This window comes from Phocoena sinus, chromosome 20, assembly GCF_008692025.1.
Source record: "Phocoena sinus isolate mPhoSin1 chromosome 20, mPhoSin1.pri, whole genome shotgun sequence".
NCBI classification, from domain to species: Eukaryota; Metazoa; Chordata; class Mammalia; order Artiodactyla; family Phocoenidae; genus Phocoena; species Phocoena sinus.
Window position 1 is genome coordinate 53,418,870 of NC_045782.1, and position 25,017 is coordinate 53,443,886.

The 25,017-nt window shown below is 48.2% G+C and overlaps 2 protein-coding genes across 13 annotated transcripts in view; one reads left to right on the plus strand and one right to left on the minus strand.

Moving 5' to 3' along the window:
* The window catches only part of SLC39A11 (solute carrier family 39 member 11), a 431,349-nt gene that overhangs the window by 5,954 nt on the left and 400,378 nt on the right, over positions 1–25,017 (plus strand). The window lies entirely within an intron of this gene.
* SSTR2 (somatostatin receptor 2) lies at positions 18,172–24,094 on the minus strand. The gene is made up of 2 exons (XM_032617997.1): positions 23,860–24,094; positions 18,172–19,927 (listed from the first exon to the last, which is right to left on the minus strand). The coding sequence occupies exon 2, from the start codon at positions 19,835–19,837 to the stop codon at positions 18,728–18,730; it is 1,110 nt and encodes a 369-aa protein (XP_032473888.1). The 5' UTR covers positions 19,838–19,927; positions 23,860–24,094; the 3' UTR covers positions 18,172–18,727.

Here is a 25,017-nt window from a genome sequence, read left to right on the forward strand (position 1 = left end):
AGCCTGTGAGCCACAACTACCGAGCCTGCGAGCCACAACTACTGAAGCCTGTGTGCCTAGAGCCCGTGCTCCACAACAAGAGAAGCCACTGCAACGAGAAGAAGAGTAGCCCTGGCTCGCAGCAACTAGAGAAAGCCCCGCACACAGCAGTGAAGACCCAACGCAGCCAAAAATAAATTAAAAAAACAAATTTATTAAAAAAAGAAAAACAAGTACAGGCAGTTGGGGGACCCAAGCTGGAGCGGCTCTCCAGTGATTTGGGGGACAGATGACACATGGGGTGGCCATGCTTGGGAGGCAAGTTGTCTGCATGCTCGAGGGCCCTCTTTTAAAACTGGGAGCATGTTCCGATAGTTTCACTTTCTCTGGGCCCATCAGCACTGTTACCTCACTCAGAACGTTGAGGGGGCAGATTTCTCCCTACTTGTTAATAGGAATGTAGCAGGCAAGCCAGCATCATGCCTAAAATAGAATGGTTTTTTGAAAACAGATTTTTGCAGATACCACATGTCCTCCTCCTTTTATGCATTATGTGGTCTAGCATCTGGACCTTGGCTCCCTGACTAAATGATTCAATAAATATTTGCAAAATGAGTGAATGGCGTCATACATATATGTCACATAATCACAAAGTATCTGCTCAAAGGACGCATTGGAAAAGGCAAAAGAATCTTTTGCCATCAGTTGCCTAACAGCTGAAATACTGAAAGCAGTATGACAGTTTTCACCTATGTCACAGCCCCTCCGATGCCTTGTTTCAGTACCTCTTCTTTTAGGGAAGGTAGCTGTATCTCTGGCCTGTCAGTGTGCAGTGTGAAGCGTGAACCTGCTCAGTCTTACATCTGTCTGTACTTGGATGATGTTGGAGGGAAGGCTGTTTTCTCATAGGATGAGGGGGAAATGGGGGCTGGGCACACCAGAGGAGAGATGATAAATGGAAGAGCCAAAGTAACTGAGGAAAATTAAAATAAATTTAACTCGGGCTCAGCTAGGAGAAATGGCAAGGGAGAAAGCAAGATGGTAGAAAAAGAAAACGGAGAGGAATCTGACAACAAATTAACAGAGGGCAAAGCAAAGAAAGGGAAATTTGATCTGGTCAAGGATAGACTGTGTCAGTAAAAGGAGTGTGAGGTTTTCTCAGGGTATATGCCCAGTAGTGGGATTGCTGGGTCATATGGTAGTTCTATTTTAGTTTTTTAAGGAACCTCCATACTGTTCTCCATAGTGGCTGTACCAATTCACATTCCCACCAGCAGTGCAAGAGTGTTCCCTTTTCTCCACACCCTCTCCAGCATTTATTGTTTCTAGATTTTTTGGTGATGGCCATTCTGACTGGTGTGAGGTGATACCTCATTGTGGATTTGATTTGCATTTCTCTAATGTTTACTGATGTTGAGCATCCTTTCATGTGTTTGTTGGCAATCTGTATATCTTCTTTGGAGAAATGTCTAGTTATGTCTTCTGCCCATTTTTGGATTGGGTTGTTTGTTTTTTTGTTATTGAGCTGCATGAGCTGCTTATAAATTTTGGAGATTAATCCTTTGTCAGTTGCTTCACTTGCAAATATTTTCTCCCATTCTGAGGGTTGTCTTTTGGTCTTGTTTGTGGTTTCCTTTGCTGTGCAAAGCTTTGGAAACAACCTAAGTGTCCATCATCGGATGAATGGATAAAGAAGTTGTGGCACATATATACAATGGAATATTACTCAGCCATAAAAAGAAACGAAATTGAGCTATTTGTAATGAGGTGGATGGACCTAGAGTCTGCCATACAGAGTGAAGTAAGTCAGAAAGAGAAAGACAAATACCATATGCTAACACATATATATGGAATTTAAGAAAAAAAAATGTCATGAAGAACCTAGGGGTAAGACAGGAATAAAGACACAGACCTACTAGAGAATGGACTTGAGGATATGGGGAGGGGGAAGGGTAAGCTGTGACAAAGCGAGAGAGTGGCATGGACATACATACACTACCAAACGTAAAATAGATAGCTAGTGGGAAGCAGCCACATAGCACAGGGAGATCAGCTTGGTGCTTTGTGACCACCTAGAGGGGTGGGATAGGGAGGGTGGGAGGGAGGGAGACGCAAGAGGGAAGAGATATGGGAACATATGTATAACTGATTCACTTTGTTATAAAGCAGAAACTAACACACCATTGTAAAGCAATTATACTCCAATAAAGATGTAAAAAAAAAAAAAGAGTGTGAGGGGCCGGACAGAAGATCGAGTTACGCACTGCTGCCCGGTGTGATTGAGACATTTGGTGTTTGCCCTTCCCTTGGCTGACATGCCAATGGGATAAGAGAGCCTCGCGAGAGGTGGTCTTGGCATCTTCACGTCAATGTCTATCAGCCTGTGTCAGCTGGAGGTGACATTTGTCATAGAAGGGATGGTTATTTGACTTAACTGTTTGCAGATAACTGAGACCCTGCCTTCAACAAATAGCCCGGCAGGCGTCACACCTGATAGAGGGAGCTTGGATGTCTGGGCTACACACATTCTCAACACCTTGACTAAAAAGGGTGATATCGAAAAATTGCACTCCAAGCATTTTACCCTTAATTAGTGTGTATTCGAGTACCTACTGCTGTAACTAGCTCTGTGTTGGATGCTGTGGAGGATATAAAAGGTATTTGATGAAAAGCCAATGATTCTGACACAAGCTCTCACTTCTTTTCAAGCCTCCTACACTGTCTTTTCCCCTTTCCCACCATTCCACCCTAGCGGATGAGCCTTCCCACAGGTATGGAGAAAACAGAAGTAATCAGGAAAGTCCTCATGTTACATCTACTAAATCTAACTCTGGACCTCACCCCTCCCACCTCTCAAAGATCTCACCCCCTTCTCTCTCCTCCATAATTTTCTCCTTCTCAGCTACATTGTTCCCATTATCTCAGAAATATTCCCTAGTGTCTCCCATTTTATAATCATGCCCTTTTGTCTCCCAGTCTCCTTCCAGCCCCCGCCCATTTCTCCTTTCCTCATCACAACGGATGGTCTTGACCTTTGGTCATTGCTGTCTCCACAAGACGCCTTCCATTCTCTTCTCCAACTCCATCCATTAGGGATCCTCGCATCATCACTGCATCCACTAAAATACCTCCCTCCCCATCTTGTCAGTTTCAGTAGTCACTTCTCAGTTTTTGGACCTTTCAGCAGCACGGCTGACCTGCCCCTTGTTGACACAGTTGCCTTTTGATTTCTCTCAAAACACGCTCCACTAGCTTTCCTCTTACCTCACTAGGCCTGTCTTCTCAATCACTCCCCCCACCCCCTCACCGGTACGCGGGCCTCTCACTGTTGTGGCCTCTCCCGCGCCTCCAGACTTGCAGGCTCAGCGGCCATGGCTAACGGGCCCAGCCGCTCCGCGGCATGTGGGATCTTCCTGGACCGGGGCACGAACCCGTGTCCCATGCATCGGCAGGCGGACTCCCAACCACTGCGCCACCAGGGAAGCCCCACAATCACTTCTGCTGGCTCTTCTTCCTTTGTGTAACCTCTTCACGTTGGATGGACCCAGGCTCAAGCCTTAGCACTGGTCTCTTCTTGGTCTTCAATCCCTGTCTAGGTGATTCCATCCTGTCCTGTCGCCTAAAGAGTTAGAGCATTACTCCAGTGGTTGAGATGGAAATTATGATGGCAGTGGAAATGGAGAGAACGGAACGGATGTTTGCAGATGACTCCGATATTTGTTACTACAGCCCTGTGCTCCTGGATTATATATACATCTAGCCACCTCCTTAGACTCTCCACTTGGATGTCTAAGAGAAGTCTCAAATCTAACACGTTGAAAATAATAATTCTCTTCCTGCCACATCCATCCTGAACTCTTTTCTAGTCAACCCTATCTCAGGAAATGGCACCACCCAGTTATTCCGGGCTAAAACCCAGGAATAATCCTCCATCCCTCTCTCTCACTATCCACACCCAATCCATCTACAAATCCTATAGACTCTTCCTCCAAAACAGGGGTTGATGCAATTTAACTATGAAGAGGCAGATAGTCAGTGGGTGTTGCAGGGCCTGTGGTCTCCATTACAACTATTCTACAAGGCCATTGTAGCAGGAAATCCGCAGCAGACAGTAGGTAAATGAATGGGCGTGGCTGAGTTCCAATAACATTTCATTGACAAAAGCAGTCAGAGGGCCAGTTTTGGCCCACGGACAATAGTTTGCTGACCCCAGATCCAAAATATATCCCTGTCCTTTTCCATCTCCACTGTCACTAGCCGAGTCCAGGTCATCAGCTTCTCATCTGAGCCACTCGGATTACCTTTTGTTTTCTTTTAGTTTTTTTTGTTTTTGGCCACCCCACATGGCACGCAGGATCTTAAGTTCCCAGACCAGTGATCGAACCTGCGCCCCCCGCAGTGAAAGCATGAGTCTTAACCACTGGACTGCTGGAGAAGTCCTTCAAATTACCTTCTAATTCCTCCTGATTCTACTCCTGTCCCGTTAGTGACTCTCCTCACTATAAAAGCAAGCTGAATCTTTCAAAAGTATAAATCAGGCCTTGTGTGTCGCCTGCTTCAAACCTCCAGTGGCTTCCCAGCCCTCTGGGTCAGGTTCCAACTCCTATCAAAGATCTTCAAGACCCTGCACGACCTGGCCCCATCCCATCCCACCCCTCTCTCGCTCTATTCCAGCCTCACTGGCCTTCTTTCTGTTTCATAAACAAGGCTTGGTTCACTCTTTTCTAAGGCCTTTGCTCTGACCGTTTCTTTTACCAGATCTTCACATGACAGTTGCCTCCTCTGAGAAGCCTGCCTGGGCCACCCCAATCTAAATCAGGAAGTGTTAACATTTATAAAGCGCTCACTGTATGTCAGCCAGTGTTATAAACTCTGAATATGAATTACCTTATTCAGTTCTCACAAAAAGCCCTCTGAACTAGATCCTGTTCTTATCTCCATTTTATTGAAGAGGAAATTGGGGCCAAGAGAGATTGTATAATTTGCCCCAAATGATTGAGGAAGTAGCAGAGCTGAGATATAAACCAGGCTGTCTGGCTCTGGGGTCCATGACCTTAGGCACCTAAGGCACCTAAGTAAAGACAGGCTCTTCACTGTCTATGTATTTTTATCATAGCATTTGTCACTGTGTTGTGATTACATGTTCATTTATTTGTGCTTTTGTTTGTTGAGTGTCTCCCCTACAACAAAAAGCAGAGATCTCGTCTGTCTTTTATCTCATCAAATTCCCAGCTTCTAGAACAGTGTCTGACACACAGTAGACATTCAGTACTTGCTGAGTGCATGAACAGTAATTTAACTTTGTAGCAAAGTAATTTATTGATATGCTGACAAATCTGTAATATTCAAAGTACACCTTACCTTAGAATTCCTATGAAGGAAAGGAATAGATTCATTACTCTAATTTCAGCAATGTTGAATTAATTCATAATCTGATCAGCCCTCCCCTCTCCCCCAAAATACATGAATTCTTTGGAATTTTGTAAAAATAAATTTATTTATTTTTGGCTGCATTGGGTCTTCAGTGCGGCACGCGGGCTTTTTCTCTAGTTGTGGCGAGCGGGGGCTACTCTTCGTTGCGGTGCACAGGCTTCTCATTGCGGTGGCTTCTCGTTGTGGAGCACGGGCTCTAGGTGCGCGGGCTCAGTAGTTGTGGCGCACGGACTTAGTTGCTCCACGGCATGTGGGATCTTCCCGGACCAGGGCTTGAACCCGTGTCCCCAGCATTGGCAGGCGGATTCTTAACCACTGCGCCACCAGGGAAGCCCCTCTTTGGGTTTTTGAATGTTACTTATGGAATTAGAATAGACTCCTGTCCATTTAACCTTCTTATTCCCTTATCTTGTTGCTTCTGGGCTATGTATGAGTGTGTTCATACACGTTGATACTCCAGGACAGCAATCCTGAAGGTCAGGATAAGTTCAAGGGAAGGTGGTCCCTTTCAGTGTGGCTGAATGTTTTCAACTTAAGGACAGATCTATAAGAGAAGCTGTTTTATTACAGTAATCCTGTCCTTGCCTTACCTAGAGAAGTACTGTGGCCAGGCACCCATAGCTGCCTCTGGAGAATATTCAGCTGTAATGATGACGGTTTGGTGGGGTATTTCCCTCTTGGATACAGCATAACTGGAGAAGTAGCTTGGGAGGAAGCAGTTTTCAAGTGTACCTTTCCTAGGGATGAGCCATTGTGAGGATCATGTCCCATCCTGGGATTCACACAACCTAAAATTATAAATGTCAACTAAGGAGGTCTTAGAACATTGAGCGTTCAAAGACTCCAACTGGGGAAATCAGATCCCTGAGGAAACTGCAGGGTTTTAGGAGGAGGTATGCTTGCAGGAAGCTCTGGTTCTACTGGGACGTGAAGTTTGTTTGTTTTTGTTGTATTTGAAGTTGTACTAGGTAAATCAGAAACAACCTGCTCGGCCCAAGGCTGGATGATAAAAGACTCTGAATCCTCAGGCTCCAGAAAGTTTGCAGTTTGGGTACTTGCAAATAGAGTTTGGGGGAAAATGCCACCAGTTGACTAGAATGTATTGAATTGCCTAGGCTTTTTAAAATTTTTTTTGCCGTACGCAGGCCTCTCACTGTCGCAGCCTCTCCTGTTGTGGAGCACAGGCTCCGGACGCGCAGGCTCAGCGGCCATGGCTCACGGGCCCAGCCGCTCCGCAGCATGTGGGATCCTCCCGGACCGGGGCACGAACCCGCGTCCCCTGCATCGGCAGGCGGACTCCCAACCGCTGCGCCACCAGGGAAGCCCGTAGCCTGGCCTTTTTGATATGCTTTTGGTATAGGTGGCGGTCGTGGAAGAGTGCACTACTCGACCTTGGAATTTGAAAAGTCATGCCGATGAGTTTACATCTTGCAAAGGGAGATCATAAAGTTGCATTCTGCATCGGCCATGCCCAAAGCAGAATCTTTGGATGTTGACCACCTGGAATCCTGTGTGAGCGGGTGTTGCTCTAATCCTTCATCCCCTCTGCAGCTCCCAAGCTGTCCAGTGGTTATATTCTGAAAATCCAGTTTTTCTTCTCGGAATTTAGAGAGTGCTTTGAACGTTGGAAGGCCCTGAGAGCCTCTCAGTTATGCCTGTACCTTGGTGGAAGTTTAATGAGCCTGCTCCAGCTATTCCAGTAGACGGTGGGCAGCTTTGAGAGTGCTGGGATCCCGGGAAGGGGGGTGTCTCAGGAGGGGCCACATCCTGATTCTCCATCCCTCACGCCATCCGTTCTGCGCCCCTCTCTGGAGGCTGCCCTCTCTGCACTATCTCCTTTGGCCCTCTTACCTTCTGGCTCTGGCTGAATTCAGCCACGGGAGTGTTCCCGACCAGGGCTCTTGGCCTCCTTAATCGATAGAAATTGATCAGAGGCCAGACAAGAAATTCAGGCAAGGCTTTACTGGGGTCCCTGCTGCAGCAGCGGAGACTGAAAACAGGTAACGGGGTCCCCTGCTTACTCACCCTTTGAGCTGGTTCCTTATATGGGGTGAGGGTGGGGTATATCCAGGGTTCGGGCCGGAGGGGTGGCTTGGGGGTTTTGCCCACCCACTTGGTGGTGCTGTGTGCAGGCGGCCTACACAGTACCCTGCTTTTTCTCCCGACACCCTGTTTTTGCTCCCAGCCCCTCAGAAGTGTCAGTTGTGGTTTTGGTCTTTTTGTATCTTGTTGTTCATAATTTGCCCCAACTGCTCATGAGTGCAGTTATTTTTAGTCCCTTACAGTTTCTTTGTATTTTGTTGCTTGAGGAGATGTGTGTTCGGGGGCAAGCAGTGAAGCAAAGGGCCCCAGGTCCCAGGTCCCAGGCTGTCTCAGGAGGAGAGCAAAGGGATGCACTGCGATTCTGGCCGATTTACTTTACAGGCACAGCTCCCGTTGGGTCTTACCTTCCTCGTGGCTTCTGCTCTCACTCGGCTGGTGAAGTCTTCCTTCCTCACCTGGTCTCCGGGCCCCTCATCCATCTCTTGCTGATTCCCTGACACCTCCCCACCCCTCTGTACGCAGCTCCTTCATTACATTCATTTTAGTTAAACCCCTCTGAGTGCGCCATCTGTTTCCAGCTGGACCCGTGAGCGATACAGATGGTTATAGTCCCGGACTAACGGCGTGATCCTCTCCCTCTGTTTAGCACCAGGCCCCAGGCCAAACCACGTTTTCACCCTGGAGGAAGAACAAAGAACTCAGATATTTAGAACACGCCGTGAACCCTAAGTTTCTAGAACACTTGGACAATATGAGGCTCTGTTTACGGAGCTGAGACGTTATATCCCTGGTCCATTCGGGCAGAGACCGAAGTCTAGTTAGGCTTAGCCGAGGAGCAAAGCCCTCTAGCCAGAAAGGAACACTCTGTGTAGATAGAAATCGTGTAGCGCCTTATCGGCAGACGCATAATGCATTTACTTTTCTGCACCGGACTTGCTTTCACCTTGCATCACGTGGTCGGTTGTGTTAGTGCCAGCTGAGCTTTCCTGATGGCAGGATTAGAAGCCATGGTTTAATGTTAGCCAGTTTGGAAAATCGTTGGTGGTTTAATAACCCAAAAGTTCCTGGTCTTCTCTTGCTGTGATTCAAGGTGAGGGGAATTTCATGTTTACTGGACATCCCTGTGCACCTGGTGATGTGATAAATTATTTAAAATATTTTATTTCAGGTAGTCTTTACACCACTCTGGGAGGTAGGTGGTGTGATCCCTATTTTGCAGACAGGGAGGCAGGGGCTTGGGAATGTCAGGCCCAGGCTCCAGGTCACACCTCCCATAGGTGGAAGTGCAGTGATGTGGTTAAGAAATCAGGTTCTGGGCAAGTGATGTAAGTACTGTATGCCTCAGTTTCCTCATCGATAGAATGGGGGTAACAGCTGGACCTACTTCATAGAGCTCTTGTGGTAACTGAACGCAATGATGAACATAAAGTGCTTAGAACAGGACTCAGTGCATCCAGAAGTTAGCTACTTTTCTTTTCTGATTTTAACAGTCTAATGCATAGTTAAGATTCTGTTTTAAGCACCTGGAAATTTTTGTTATGTTTTGATTTTGAGTGAAAGAAGTGATGAGAAGGTGATAAAAAGTCATTTTCTTTGACCTGATTTTCAAACTCTTGATATTTCTCTGTCATCAGTTTTGCTGTCAGCAGAGCTGACATGTCTTTATGACATTTTTAGAGCATCCCTTTCATCATCTGCTTTACAATGACTTAGTCATGCTATTTAAATCAGGTTACAAAATCTGGAAGAAATCAGATGAGGCCGTTAAAAACTGTCTGTGAACAAAATGGGACTCACTGGTGGTTGTTTTTTTTTCCTTTTGCTACTGGACAAACGATGGCTAAGACATCTAGAAAATGTTTTGTACACTCTTTTGGGGGCTGGGAGTTTTAAGACAAATTGTAAAATTCTAAAGTTTACAGTTCCGTGTTTTAGGAAACCTGGGGAGTGTGGGTTACGTCACCTAGGACTCTGGCCCATTTTCCTGAATCTCTAAAGTCTTTTCCGGAAGTAGGTGGGAACCGAGGTGAGTCTGCATAGCTGGCCTCTTGAACAAACTTCACCCTAAGTCCCTTATTTGAGAGTGTGATTTCATGTGAAGGTAGTTTATAAAACAGTACCCTTGCAAAAATAAATAAAGTCACTAAAAAAATGTTTGCTTTCTGCTTTCTAGTATATAGAATCAATTATAACAGCAAAGATCGAGGTAAATTTATCTGACAGGAAACACATGCAATTACCAAGGCTGGTGCAGCTTATTTGAAAACACAAGCAGTATTAGCTATTTTGTCTAAATACTGGACGCTCAGGAATGACAAATTAGCAGAAATAACCACATTCAAGATATCACGAGAATAGTAAAAATATCTGGCTTCTGTGCACACCTGTGCTCGGCATATTAAAACCATCCATCGTGGCACATAATTAAAACTGTTTTTGCCGTTGGGGCTGCTGAAAGCTTTTTCTGGATGTCCCAGGTTTCCTCATATGCATAGAGCATGGAAGGAATTTCTTATCTCCACCACCTTCAGAAAGGGGGGGCCAGGAACAATGCTGGGACCTCTCAAAGGAACAGAAAAGGGGGCGAATTGCATGTGAGAGCGTGTGTGAAGAGTCTTCAGTCTCCTTTGATGATGACTGATCTACTGTTTGTCAAAACCCGCTGTTGTTTACGGTGAGTGACAGCTGGGGAGTGATGGATAGATCAACTATGGAAGACGAGTGAAGGATAATTTAGGAAAAAGGCACTGCCCACTAGACGATCTTCACCACGTTCTAAACGTCAACACCACACATTCCGCACTCTGTTCTTCCCTAGTGAGATGGTTCCCAGGCTGCTGGAAACTCGAACGGAGACTCCTCCTGGGGAAAAAGCTTTCAGATCATTTGGGTAGTTGAATCGTCTGCCGTTATTTTCTTTTTTGTAAATTTTTATTGGAGCGTAGTTGCTTTACGACGTTGTGTTCGTTTCTGCTGTGCAGCCTACTCGGGATCCGATAGGGTGAGCTCGGTGGCCCTGTGGGGCTGTGCTGGCTGGTTTCCTCCTCCAAACAGACGGGAAACCAGTCCTCGTTAGCAGGTGGCTCTAACTGGGAACCTTGTCCTCCCACTCAAACACGTATTAAACTGCTTCTGTCTGAGGCGGTGCAGTGATGGAAAGGATGGAGAGATGGGGAAGAAGAATGAACGAGGCCTGGCTCTGGACCATCCACCCGCAGGAGTACATGCCTCTCTGCTGTTTCCTTCAAAATCCGTTCCCAGCCTCATTAAAAAAATATATATATTTATTTAGGGCTTCCCTGGTGGCGCAGCGGTTAAGAATCCGCCTGCCAACGCAGGGGCACGGGTTCGAGCCCTGGTCCGGGAAGATCCCACATGCCGTGGAGCAACTAAGCCCGTGCGCCACAACTCCTGAGCCTGCGCTCTAGAGCCCGTGAGCCACAACTACTGAGCCCGCGTGCCTAGAGCCTGTGCTCCGCAACAAGAGAAGCCACCGCAGTGAGAAGCCCGCACACTGCAACGAAGAGTAGCCCCCGCTCGCCGCAACCAGAGAAAGCCTGTGCGCAGCAACGAAGACCCAATGCAGCCAAAAATAATAAATTAAATTAAAATTTAAAAATATTTATTTATTTATTTGGCTGCGCTGGGTCTTAGTTGTGGCACGTATGCGGGATCTAGTTCCCTGACCAGGGATCGAACCTGGGCCCCTTGTACTGGGAGCTCAGAGTCTTAACCACTGGACCACCAGGGAAGTCCCCCAGCCTCATTTTCTGAAAATGAAGTGTCCCTCTCTATTTAAAGGTGGGCAGGTGGAATGCTCAAAAGTAGAAATCATTTCAAAAATGTCAAATTTTAAATGTAAATATTAGAGAACACTATTTGGAAAGATGGACAGAGGAAATAAAGGAAACGAACTCTGATAGGCTAAGTTTTAAGAAATGTGCCCGTCTTGACTGCACCTCTGGACCCTTACTGACCTTGACACCCTTTAAGAATGGAGCTGCTTGGGGGCTTCCCTGGTGGTGCAGTGGTTGAGAGTCTGCCTGCCGATGCAGGGGACGCGGGTTCGTGCCCCGGTCTGAGAAGATTCCACGTGCCGCGGAGCGGCTGGGCCCGTGAGCCATGGCTGCTGGGCCCGCGTGTCCGGAGCCTGTGCTCCGGGGCGGGAGAGGCCACAACAGTGAGCGGCCCACGTACCGCAAAAAAAAAAAAAAGAATGGAGCTGCTACTTCCGTGCCTTGCTTTGGTTCTTCTCTAGCAATTAGGATTTACTTTATCAGTCCCGGAGGCTGTAAGGAAGCCCTTGAGATCCCAGACCCTCTAAATACCCATCTCCATGTTGGCCCACCAGCCCAGAACCATGTTGCCGATGGCAAACCAGATTTTGGGTCTGCTCGGCTGTTCTAGAGCTGTTCTGTTCAAGATTGAGGAGGAATGGGTTTCCTTGGTTGCGGAGATAGCCCCCAGCAACACGCCGTGTGGCTGAGGATGCGACGGGTGCCACCTTCCCGTCCTCAAGCCCTTGGAGCTGGGAACAAGCAGAGGGGGTCGCGTGAAGGTGCAGGAGAGGACAGTGAGACAGCTGTGGTCTGTCGCTTCCCGGAACGAGCCTGCGATGAGCAGGGCCCATCCACCTGGGCGAGCTATTTAGGGGACTGTTTTATTTTATCTTGTTTACTGATGAATCATTTATTTGAACAAGACAAAAACGTCTCCACGTTGTTTCCTTTTATACAGAAATTGGAACAGTTCAAATATATTACTTTTTCTCTTTTTCAACAGATCTTATTTGAGTCTGGTCCCAGGAACTTCTTTTCATTCTAGGATTCACGTTTTAGTAACACACATGCACCCATTACAGCCAAAACAGCATACTCGAATTTTGGATAGTCATTCATTATTATGGTGACAGTACCAACATATGGTAAAAGCCCTCTGGCTCTCCCCACCATGTCCTTCTTTTCGAGCCAGTTCTCGCCTTCTTTGTATGAACCTCTATCATCAACTTTAATATTATCTCCTTTAGTCAGAAATTCGATGTCTCCATTATCTTTCATGAACTTTGATTACTCTGTGTACTGTTGGAATGTAGGAGACTATTTTAATCTGCAAAAAAGCGTTTAAGTGGAAGCCAAAGTGAGTCTTCGTCCAGTCTGAGCCTTTGCTCCACAAGTGGCTAGACTCCCAAGTTGACTGTGCAACTGGGACTAGGCTAACTTTAGATAATCTTGAGCATGAACCCTGGAGACCCCTGTTCATCAAAAAAGGCTGTAAGAAGACATTCTTCCCCATCACATACTGGCTGGTACTTAAAATGCACGAGACGAGCTGATGTAGGCATCCCGAGCCATGGAAATGGACTGGGGAGGGAGCGGCGGACGAAGGGAGGACTTCTTTTATCTTGAAGACACTCTTTTTTCGTGGAAGTGTGTTCACAGCTGAGAAGGAGAACTGTGATTCATTTTCTCAGTGGCCGAGCATCTCAGCTTCCCCCAAAAATGTTCAACCTAATATTTGCATTAGGAAGCGTGGCGGCAGGTGGGGAAGGCCTATGAAAACACTGTCCTTGATGAGAATCAATTTAAAAATTATTTGGAGTGACTTTTCTGCAAAGAAGTTGTCTTGTTTTTCTTATACAACATTATTGCTGTGAGCAGGACCTTCACTTTAGGTTGGTTGATTGGTGAGGATGATAACCCTTTTGCCAACCCTGTTTTTTTTTTTTTAATTTTGAGGTGTTATTGCAGGGACAGCTGGCTGGGGCTAGGTGTGCAGTGTGTGACCTGGCACGGAATCCTCCAGGTGAAAAATCACTGCAGGCACAATGTCCCTCTCCCCTACCAGGAAAAAAAATGACTCAAGGTCTTCCCTGGTGGCGCAGTGGTTGAGAGCCCGCCTGCCGATGCAGGGGACGCGGGTTCGTGCCCTGGTCCGGGAGGATCCCACGTGCCACGGAGCGGCTGGGCCCGTGAGCCACGGCCGCTGAGCCTGCACGTCCGGAGTCTGTGTTCCGCAACGGGAGAGGCCACAACAGTGAGAGGCCCGCGTACCGCAAAAAAAAAAACAAAAGACTCAGTATCCTTAGACTTCAAATGAGTTAGTCAGATTCTAGTTCGCTTCCTCAGTTGAAAGCCTTGGAGAATCTCTGCATTGGGGTCTTGCCCAAAAGATACAGAAGGTGCGTTGTGTGTGCACGTGAGTGTGTTACACGTCCGCATGCATGTCACGTGCACACGTGTGAATGTGTCCTTCACGTGTATGTGCATCACATGTGTGTGCCTGCGCTCTGTTGCGTCACCCGTGTGTGTCTGAGCGCACCCAGTGCAGCGAAGGTACCAGTTGAGCTGAACTTGAGAGCCTTGGAAGGCAGTCCATTTCTCCGGAGTAGTGGGATTCTGGTTAATGTTAAGAAGACAGCTAAGGCTTTGTTTTGTTATTTGAGAAGCATTTGGGGTTCTTGTCGAAAAACAGTGTCCATGAGAAAAAACATCGGCTCTCTCAGGAATGACTATGTTGCCTGGCCTGGAGGATGAGGGGTCTCAGAGGAACTGACTCCCAGCCAGCGGCCAGGTTGGGGCGCAGGACGCACCGTCCAGGAGGGCATTGCTGCTCCTTTGTGGTATCTGCTGCGACTACACATAGTCCTGCTACTGGTGGCTCTTCTTCTCTTGAGACTAGCAATCTTCTCTCAGGGGCCCCGTACTGGCTACCTAGTAATCTTTTCTTTGTAAGGACCTGGGACCCCTGTGTCTTCTGTGTCCAGGCTACAATAGCCTTATTTGGTAGCTCACAGCACACACCTCTTTCTCTCTTCGGGGACTGCCACTGCCAAGGGACCTTCTCTACTGCTTAAGGGATTGGAGGTCCCATCACTGAATAACTGGAGTCGGTAAAGCCCTGGGAAGCCGTTTCAGATTTCTTTTTAAGTGGGCCTTGCCTCCCATTCCTCGACGGGCTTTTCGAAAAGGATGGGGCAATTATATCTCTAACCAGTACATTCCTTTTCTGCTTCCAGTCCTTGTAGGATCAGGGTCACAAATAAGCCCCCTCTCTGGACCAGACACATATCCTGGCAAAGAGGTCTTTTCCTCCCCCGAGTCTGGCCCTTCAATGATGCCAGGAAAGGAGAGAGATGAAAAAAATAAAGCCTCTCCTTCTCCGTGAAAACTCCCTCTCTGCCCACCTGAACTTAGCCTCTGTGTCATCAGCTTTCTCATGCTGAACATCTTTGTCCTACGGGAGCAGATGTTCATGGAGCCCAGCGATCAAGCTACAGCGTTTCATTTAATGATATTATACTCACTTTCAATCTTAGGAGAATCGATAATGTTTTCTATTTAACTTGGTTAAGTCTTGGTTAATATTTAGCTCTGTTTTTAAGCCTAGTCCAGATATCTACAACCTGACACATCTAAACGAGGAAACTAGGTGCCCAGCCTGTGTTCAGTCACTGCCAAGTTAAAGGAAAGGGTGGTCAGTCACTGCAGTTGGCGGTGGGAGTGGCAGGTGTGAAAGCTTGGCCTTGAGCTGTTATTCTTAGCTCTGATGGTCTGCCGACTTGGCTAACTGTTATAAAAGCTTTCTAGCTGTAAGCAGAATACAGTCCCTGGTGCCTACTTTCTAGATGAGCTGCTAGGGAAAAAAAAAAAAAATTAGAGGCTCTGCCTATGAGAATGAAAGTTGTTTTGCTTCTAACATATTAGACGCAGAACAACTACTTAGGTGAAGGTTTGCTTTGCTAGAACGTTTGATAGGAAATTTGGTGTTTTTGAATCTGGCAAAAAATATGGATTAGAAAAGTGGCTGATTATAAGTTATTACTTATAAGCCCAAATGCTTGGTCCGCTAAATATTGTGATTTTTTTTGTGGTGATACATGTTTCAGAAACACTCATCAGACCTTCTGCATCATATAAGGAACCTTTTGAAGGTTCTCTTCCACCTTTCTTCAACAAGGCCAAAGTTCATTTCTGTCTTTCATTGTAACTTGATGGTCTTGATTGGACAGCCACGTCTGGGGCTGATTACGAACATCTATCTCGACAACCACCTACTTGCTGCCTTTGTCAGTGACCAGGCTGTACGCTTTTCCAGCACGAGGCTCCTACTTAGGGCAGCTGGGGCCGAAAGCTTCAATACCTGTATTCTGTCTTGGAGGAGAGGATGAGTTTGTGTAAGCAGACTCCAGCTCACTGCCAGCTCTGAATTCCCAGCCACCAGCCTCCATCTTCTTATCTGCCTACCATTTATGAGAGATAAATAAGTTTATGCAAAAACAAAAAGAGGTACAATTATAAGATGACACTGTAGGGAAAGTTGTTACACAAAAATGCATGCAATAAACTATTATATATAGGATTGATAAACAAGGTCCTACTGTATAGCACAGAGAACTTATTCAATATCCTATGATAGGATAGACCTAGAGTCTGTCATACAGAGCGAAGTAAGTCAGAAAGAGAAAGACAAATACCGTATGCTAACACATATATATGGAATTTAAGAAAAAAAAATGTCATGAAGATACCTAGGGGTAAGACAGGAATAAAGACAGACCTACTAGAGAACGGACTTGAGGATATGGGGAGGGGGAAGGGTGAGCTGTGACAAAGCGAGAGAGAGGCATGGACATATATACACTAACAAACGTAAGGTAGATAGCTAGTGGGAAGCAGCCGCATAGCACAGGGAGATCAGCTCGGTGCTTTGTGACCGCCTGGAGGGGTGGGATGGGGGGGTGGGAGGGAGGGAGACGCAAGAGGGAAGAGATATGGGAACATATGTATAGGTATAACTGATTCACTTTGTTATAAAGCAGAAACTAACACACCATTGTAAAGCAATTATACCCCAAGAAAGATGTTAAAATATATATATATCCTATGATAAACCATCATGGAAAAGAATATAAAAAATAATATATATAACTGAATCACTTTGCTGTATAGCAGAAATTAATGACTTTGTAAATTAACTATATTTCAATTAAAAAAATTTTGAAATGCACGCAGCAAAATCACACATGATTACTCAGGATCAGCTACGAGTTCAACTCCGAACTGCCCAGCACTCACAGCTAATGGAGCGTGACTCCTTCTCCTTCTCTTTTCTTCTTCATAAAAACAAGCAAAAGAAAGAAGTGCAGCGTCCTTCTATCCTTCAGTGTCCTTGTCCTCGTGTCCTCTTAGACTGTTGCAAGCTATGGCATGAACCTCACCAAAGTTCCAACCCCATGTCCAATATTACTCAGCTCTCTGTGTTAACTGAAACACAAGCTGACATCATATTCCACACAGGCCCCAATGTCCTATCATCTCTCCTGATACCTTTCTCACTACATCCGCTTAGGTTTAAACTGCTCTTCACCACCCATGAGAATGGAGGGTAAGTAGTAGCTTGCATAACCCAAATGCTCTGATATCCTAGAATCAATGGAGTACCTCACTTTTTATTCTCTCCTGGCATCCAGCCGATCTGTCTTCATAATTACATGTTGAGTGGAGGCTAGGATTAAATTTTGGAACTAAAATGGTGTTAACATTTAAATGAAAATGTGTATCCCCTCTTTTGAAGAAAAGAAATCAACCGGAGAGCCAATCATCCTAGAAAGAGATCGTTCACAAAGTGGAGAATACCTCCTCATAAAATAAAAACCTGACTTCTTATTTGGACAGAATGATAACACCAGGCTGAAAGGCCCTGTCCTATAGGCTTAGGATGACCATTCTGCTGATGCATACCCGCCATCTACCTGGGTACGTGTTTTAAGGCTTTAGATGGCTGCTCTGGACTCTGGCCTCCTTGCAGGTAGTTTCTCTGATTGCAGGGGCAGGAGTGCTATAGAATTAGTCTTTCTGCCTTGAAATTATTTCTACAGATTCTTGGTCCCTTGGAATCACTTCTCTAAGTAAATGTCAGCGTTTATGCAAAGACCCAGGAACATCACATATTACAATAATGGTAAAGTTGGGTTTAAAGCATTTCATTGCAAATCTTTGCTTGTTTTTTTTTTTTTTTTTTTTGGGCACGTGGCATCTTAGTTCCCTGACCAGGGATTGAACCTATGCCACCTGCAGTGGAAGCGCAGAGTCTTAACCACTGGACGGCCAGGGAAGTCCCTACGGCATGCGTTTTGTGTAACAAGTTTCCAGATAGTCTCATCTTACAATTGTACCTCTTTTTATTTTTGCTTGGATTTATCTATCATTATTTATTGAACATATCTTCTGGGCCACGGTGCTTTTGGGAATGAGGTGGCATGAGTTACATAGGCAGATAGAAGAAAAGCAGCACCATAACCACAGGTGGAGCTCTTAGTCATTCTAACTGTCAGGCAGCCCTTGCCTAGGGAGCCAGAAGAGGCAAGCTCACTCCTAAATATGGTATAATTGATACGTGAGACACTAAGAGTGAGGCTTTCATACAAACCTAGAGACAATGGCATCATTGCAAACACCCGAGTGTGTACTTCTTTGTACTCTGGAAATTGTGATCAGCCAATGAAATGGGCGTCATCTCTTTTCTTATTGCTTGTATACAAGCCCATGTACAATTTCAGGGACAGAAAAACGTCACTGATGGTGTGAAGTGCCGGTCTGTAACAGTGCTTGACGAGTAGCCCAGGGAATCCGTGGATTAAAGGTCGATGTTTAGTGTGTCTGTTGTGGGTGAGCAAGGTGGCATGGCCATACTTTTACTTTCTTTTTTTTTTTTTTCCAAAAACATACGGCCATGTGAACATACTGCCAAAGCAAGAGAGATCCCTGAAGCTTAAACTTTATTGGCTTCAGGGTAAGTCCATTCCTGCGGGTACCATATTGAAATAAACGTCCACCTATACTATGCACGTTTGAACTTTCTACTTGTGTACGTGAACTCAGGAAACGTAGGTCATGACTATACAGGGACTAGATAGGAACAGGCAAGTATAAATGTAAGACCACAAGATTACACATTGGGTTTTAAACACACAAACACACAGATAGGGTTTTCTGTTTTTGTGGAACTTCAGCGTCTCCAAAGATCACCTCTCCAGACTCTGAATTGTCTGCCTGCATTTAAATGTTCACTTTAAGGGGGAGGTAATCAGCTTAATACATTATCATTCACTCAGACAAGCCGGACTCAAACACCATTCTCTGAAGTGGACTCATGCTGAGCACTTCCATATTCTAGAAGCCAGGTGATGGGTGAGGGAGGGAAAGGGGGTGGGGTGCGGAGCACACAGCCGGTTGCAGAGCTTGGCGCTTGATTGATTGATTTTTCAGGCAGTTCAGATACTGGTCTGGAGGTCTCCATTGAGGAGGGTCCTCTGGGTCTCCGTGGTCTCATTCAGCCGGGATTTGTCCTGCTTACTGTCACTTCGTTCCCCGTCGTCTGTGCCGCTCACCTTGACCAAGCAGAGGACATTCTGGAAGCTCTTCTTGAAGTTGTCAGACAAGAAGGCGTACAGGATAGGGTTGGCACAGCTGTTAGCATAGGTGAGGGCCACCACAAAGTCAAACATGCCCTTAAGGGCTGGGGTGGGACTGATGGCCACGGACACCGAAGAGACATTGAAGATGTAGAAGGGGAGCCAGCAGAAAATGAAGACGGCCACCACAATGGACACCATCCGGGTGACCTTCTTCTCAGACTTTTTCCTCTTGGAGGAACCCACTCGGATTCCAGAGGACTTCACTTTGATGATAATGAACAGGTAGCAAAGACAGATGATGGTGAGGGGCACCAGGAACCCCAAGATGAAGGCGTAGATGATGAAGCCTGTGTACCACGCCCCGGATTCGCCTGGCCAGTTGATGGTGCAGCTGCTTCTCCCCCATTGGTTGCTCCGAAGGCCAGCATATATCATGATAGGCAAGATGACCAGCAGAGAGACCCCCCACACAGCCACGTTGATCATCTTGGCTGTCCGGGGTCTCCTCCACTTGGCCGACTTGATGGGGTGGACCACAGCCAGGTATCGGTCAACGCTCATGACTGTCAAGCAGAAGATGCTGGTGAACTGATTGATGCCATCCACAGTCATGACGACCCGGCAGATGGCCTTGCCAAAGGGCCAGTGGACCAGAGCCACCTGCATGGCCAGGAAGGGCAGACCCAGCATGAAGAGTTCGTCTGCGATGGCCAGGTTGAGGATGTAAACGTTGGTGATGGTCTTCATCTTGGCATAGCGGAGGATGACATAAATGACAAGCGTGTTGCCACACAACCCAATGATGCAGACCACAAAATATATGAAGGTGAGGACTGCATTGCTGGTCAGGTCATAGTATGGCTCTGTTTGGTTTGAAATGTTGGCTGTAGCCACGGAGCCACTGAGGCCAAATGGAGAGGAAAGCCAAGGTTGGGTCCCATTGAGTAGTTCATATGCCAGATCCATGGCTGCCTGACAGCTTAGGCTAGTTCCAACCAGCCAGAGATCTTATTCTCCCCTTCACGGGTCCTGGAGGCAAAGGATCCGCTGTGACATCTGCAAGGAAAAAAGGAAAATTGATTCATCAGAGGCTACATAAGTTCTCACCAGCTTTCCGTGTTTCTGGTTTGCCTTGTCAGATGCTCTTCAGTTGGAAAGTGTGTTATCTTTCACATCAACGTGAGCCTACCAGCCCATTCTCATCAGCGTGCAGGCTTTTTGAGTTGTTTGTCCACTGGGGGGAAAGGGTTTGAGTTAAGTCATCAGAGTTTATCTTGTCACCTTTGGTGACGCACACATGGGAGTTGGTGGTGGCTGCAACACAGCGATTCCTAAGAAGCTAACTGGTCCGGACCTCTCCAAGCTCTGTAAAAAGGCAGAGCTTGGAGAGGTCTGACCTCAGAGGAGTCTGACGCCGGCATTCCTGGCCTTTTCCCCTTGGGGAAATCTATGTTGGCTTGTTGACTGCTTTGGAGTCTTTCCATTCTGAAAAATCCCATCGTGGAAAAATCCCAGACTTTAGAGGTGAAAAAAACCTAGGGTTCACCCATGGAGCCCACGTGACCCCACGCCAGGCACTTAACCGCTCTGACTCTCACTTGTTACAGTGGAGGTGTCACGAAGGCCAAGTGATGTGGTGGAGGTGAAAATGCCCAGCACTCTGCTGGCTTCATCATCAGAACTCTAAAAAATTTTATCTTTTCTCCCTTTTTCATCTACCATTTTACTTATTTCTAATTTATTGAAAGCTGCCTATACGAGGAACCAATTTGTAGTCTTAACTATTAAAAATAAAGATCTGGCTTGCTTTTATTTTTCAAATGTATGCTGTAGTTGATTTTTGTTTCTTCCGTGTTTGTCTCTCGTTACTCTGTGCTTGACCTCCTCATGCCTCGGAGAGTCCTTGCCCAAGTCCCTCGGCAGGATGCTCATCTTTTCACACCTCAGAGAATTTGCCTGTGATCCCCTGATTACGCATAACAACAGGAACCGGTGTGAGGGAGGAAGGCTCATTCACAGAAGTGAGTTCCAAACACGGATGTCGCTCGTTCACATCCGCTGTCCCCTTGACCTTGCCAACCATCCAATGAGGTGGGGATAATTATCCCCATTTTACAGATGAGGAAACTGAGGCTTAGAGAGTTTAGGGAACTTGTTCCCATTCCCTTGTACATCATTGGTGGAGCTGGGATTTGAACACAGGACACCCAGGTCTTCCGCACTTTTCGCAGCATCACAGCTGCTGCTCAGTGGACTGGAAAACTAGGGGCTGATAACCGGGCTTTGGTTTGAAGCAGCTGGCTCCTGTTTCACCTCCATGCCGAGAAAGTAATTGTAACACTGTTGGCTCGTCCTAAGATATAGAACAATAGCTCATCACATAATTAAATAATTTATCTACGGTCATTCAGAAAACATCACTGGGGGGCTTCTTTGTTCTGGATACCAGGGGTACAGGAATGAACAGGATATGGAGGTGACAACTTAGGAGGGGAGACAGGAAGGATGCCAACTCTTACAGGCTGTGAGTTGCATGGAGATACCAACAAAGGATCTAAGAATGCCTTTCTCTGCTGGGGGATTCAGGGGAGGCTTCACATGAGGAATGTTTGAGGTGGGTCTTGAATACATGAAGCATGAAGCCACGAGGGCAGGTAAGAGGTCATTCTGGGAAGAGGGAGGCTGGAAAAGGGGTGATGTGCTGAGCTCATAGCGGGAATAGTTCATTTGGTGGACACATCTCCTCTGAGCAGGGCGCTTTTCCTGGTGCCTGAGTGGAGACTGGAGACAGCTCCTTTCTGCTTGGAGAGACTGCTGATGAGTTATCGGGGATTTAGCCAGCAACGAATGCCTCAGGGTGCTCGTCCACCTCTGCCTCCGGTTCATTCTGCACCACCAGGCGCGTTGCTCATCCTTTCTGTGCTGATTTCCCCACTACACAACTGCCTGTAGAGTGGGGTCTGGGCTTTGCAGCTGATCTTTCTGCAGGGTGCTTTGGCGACCCCGGATTCAATGTCTGCTCTGGGTGAAGAGCGTAAACTGGCAGCTGTTAAAAACAGAAGCTGTGAAGAAACCATCTTTGGCATCCCTGGGTTAACACAGGTTGTTTCCAATATCATTTCTATCTGTTTTGCTAGTTACTTAAATTCTTCTGACCCAGGGTCTTATTTAAGGCGCCTGCATTGGAGTATACATTCATCACTAGCATTTCCAGGGTCCCATCTATGTGATGTGCAAGGTCACACTCCTATGTCTGGGTGAAACTGAAGACCTCTGGGCTGCAGAAGCCCTGTGTAGCACTTTGGGGATAGGGGTGGTGATACAGGCAGGTGAGGGTGGGTTGGTTGAATGCAGACCTCCAGCCCTGACTGCCTTTTCCGCTAGAGTCTCACGAAATGGGATGGAATTGCATAGGGTCATTTTTTTTTTTTTGAAATTAGGCTGAGAAGCTGCATTCTCCACTTTTGAGAGAGGTAGCAACAGACAGAGTTCAGAGCTTGGTGAAGGTGGCAGAGATGGTAAGCTGGGGAACCAGTCCGGAGTGAGAAGCCTCCTCCAAAGAAGAAATGAGTTTGAATCACAGTGAATCTTATTGCATCAACAGTGAAGTCAGCTGCCTAAGGTCTCTGAGTGACTTTGCTTCATTTGTGTCTCATTGGAGTCCGATGCCAGGCATCATTAGTTGCTGGATTGTGGTTAAATGCACCAGGAAGTTTGGTTTTTCTGCTTTATTTTTTCCAGCCTAAGAATTGTTAGATACTGGAAATGCCTGGTTGTTCGTTTCCTCTGAGACTGACTCCAGCTCTGTTGGAGAGGAGGGTGAGAATGGTCTAGAGCATCCCCTCCCCTCCCAGAGGGGCTGTGGTTCCCAGCCTAAGAATGTTGGGATGGGGACCATGCATCCGGGGTGGTCTTAAATCCTGCTCAGCTTCAGTTTTTCCCTTCTCCCCAGCATCTTTCCCTCCATTCAGGCCCCACCCCACTTCCCTCGGGCCTCCTAAACCCCAGTGGGTCACCGGGCGGCTGAAGCGTGAGCCCCACAGGTGGGGGGAGACTCAATAGCCAGATGCCGGCCACCGAGGTGCTGGTGCGCCTAGGAAAAGCCGAGGCAGCGCTGGCTGAAGGGCAGTGGGGAGAGGTGAGACTCCGGACCGCCCAGCTGGCTCTCCAGGCGGGCACAGAAAATCCTCCTTTGCGCCATCCACCTCGCTGGCCATCAGACCCAAGGGTTTCCTGAAGGATTCCCTTCTATTTCCAGGAGGAGGAGATTAAAGATTGTCCTGCCAGCACCCTTGTCTCTGAAGGCAGAGAGAGGCCGGGGTTATCAGGCACGGCTGGGAGCGGGCGACAGCCGCTTGGGGATTTGGCCGGCGGCTCGCGGGCGCAGGCCAATCAGAGATTCGGTCTCTCCACACCTAGGCATCCTGTTCTCTCCGCCCGGGCGCTGGGGAGCAGACCCTGCACCGCTCGGGATCCGTGTCCCAGGCCCGGCGAGAAAGAACAAGGGAGGAACCCCTTTCCTGCTCCGCCGCTTCCCACTCACAGGCTCGGATCCCGGGTGCGCGCCCGCAGGAGCCCCGGCGGTGTCCCCCGCCCCGGCCTCGCTCTCCTCGCGTCCCGGCTCTTTTGCGGGCGAATGGGAGAGAAACTGTCGCCGTCGAAGCTGTCATCTGGACACTCGGCTGGGGGACCAGGACCGCACAAGGGCGCACGCCACGCACACCAGCATGCAGCTGTGCGGACACGTCCGTTCCAGCACACACGACCCACGGCGCCCCACTCACGCCGGGACACCCGCTGTCGTTCATTCCCACCAAAATCACCCCCAAAAACACGAGGGTGGAGAACCACGCACCGGGACCTACAGTCGGGCACACCGACGCGCGCACCCCCATGCAGCGCAGACGCACCCAGGTGCCCAAGTGCTTGGCTCGCTCTCTCTCTCTCTCATACACACACACACACACACACACACACACAGAGCTCACCTTTGCTTTTCCGCTGCAATCCGCCAACTCGGCTCGCCGGCACCCAGCGGCCGTCCCCAACCCAGCCGGGTGCGCAGCCGCTTGGCCGGCGCTCGGCGTCCAGAGCTGCCCGCTCCGCTCGCGAGTCGCACCGCCGAGAGCTCGCTGGGCCCACAGATCCCGGGCGCCGAGCCGCGGACTGAGGCTCCGGGCGCGAGTGACGGACCGCGCGCGCGGGTGGCTGCGCCGCCTGGACTGGCGGTGCCGAGCGCGGGCCCCTCGGCTCATTTCCCCACGCCCCCCCGTTACGTCACGGCAGCTCGCTCCGCCCTCCTGGTCCTGTGGGTGGACAGGGGTGAGCCGCACCGAGAATCCTGCGGGGGGCTCCGGGCGGAGGTCGTGGGCGCCCGGGGTAGAAGGGGACGCGCGTGCGGGGCGCGAAGGGTCGAGCGATTTCGGCCTCCCCAAGACCGGTGGCAGGGACACGCGCTGTCTTCCGTCTGCTTTCACAGAGTCTGTTCTGTTTCACCCAGCCTATTCCAGGCAGCTGGAGTGGCGCCCGGCGACCCAGACTCGCTCCGCGACCTCTGCCATCTCTGCATTCAGACAAGTTTGCAAAGCAGTGGGTCATCCTCGGGCGCAGGGCCAGGGGATGGAGCGGGAGAAAACGGGTTCGGGGAAGGCCCTTCTCCATGCGGTGACCAACGCCCCTCCGCACAGGGTGTGAGCCCGCACTCGGGTTCCAAAATTCGGGTGTGGGAGCAGTCAGAGGCCCAGCAAGGGAGCGTCTCATCCCAGCCCTCCCAGCTTTCCACAGCTTGGAGACACAGTGGCCGTGCAGCCCGTCCCCTACCTTAACCTTGACCGTGGGCACCTGCTGGTCGGACTCTGCACAGCCCCTCCTCTTCCCTGCTGTGAGGGAGCAAATGCATACAAACGTGCATGAAGCAGGTGCTGTGTCCCGTACAGGTAGAGCTATTTATTTTTTGACTGTGATGATTCAGCTTCTGTTCCAAGTTTAATGTCATAATTGGTCCTGCAGCCTCTCCTTCCTCACCCTCCTCCAAGTACACACACACGCACACACACACACACACACACACACACACACACACTCACCATCCTGAGTACAGTATTAGAAGACGGGAAAACAGAAAGCAAACGCCAACTATAGTTTTT

What these genes read in the sequence shown, in the direction of transcription:
- SSTR2 (XM_032617997.1), bottom strand. Translation starts at nt 19,837, where the DNA reads ATGGATCTGGCATATGAACTACTCAATGGGACCCAACCTTGGCTTTCC.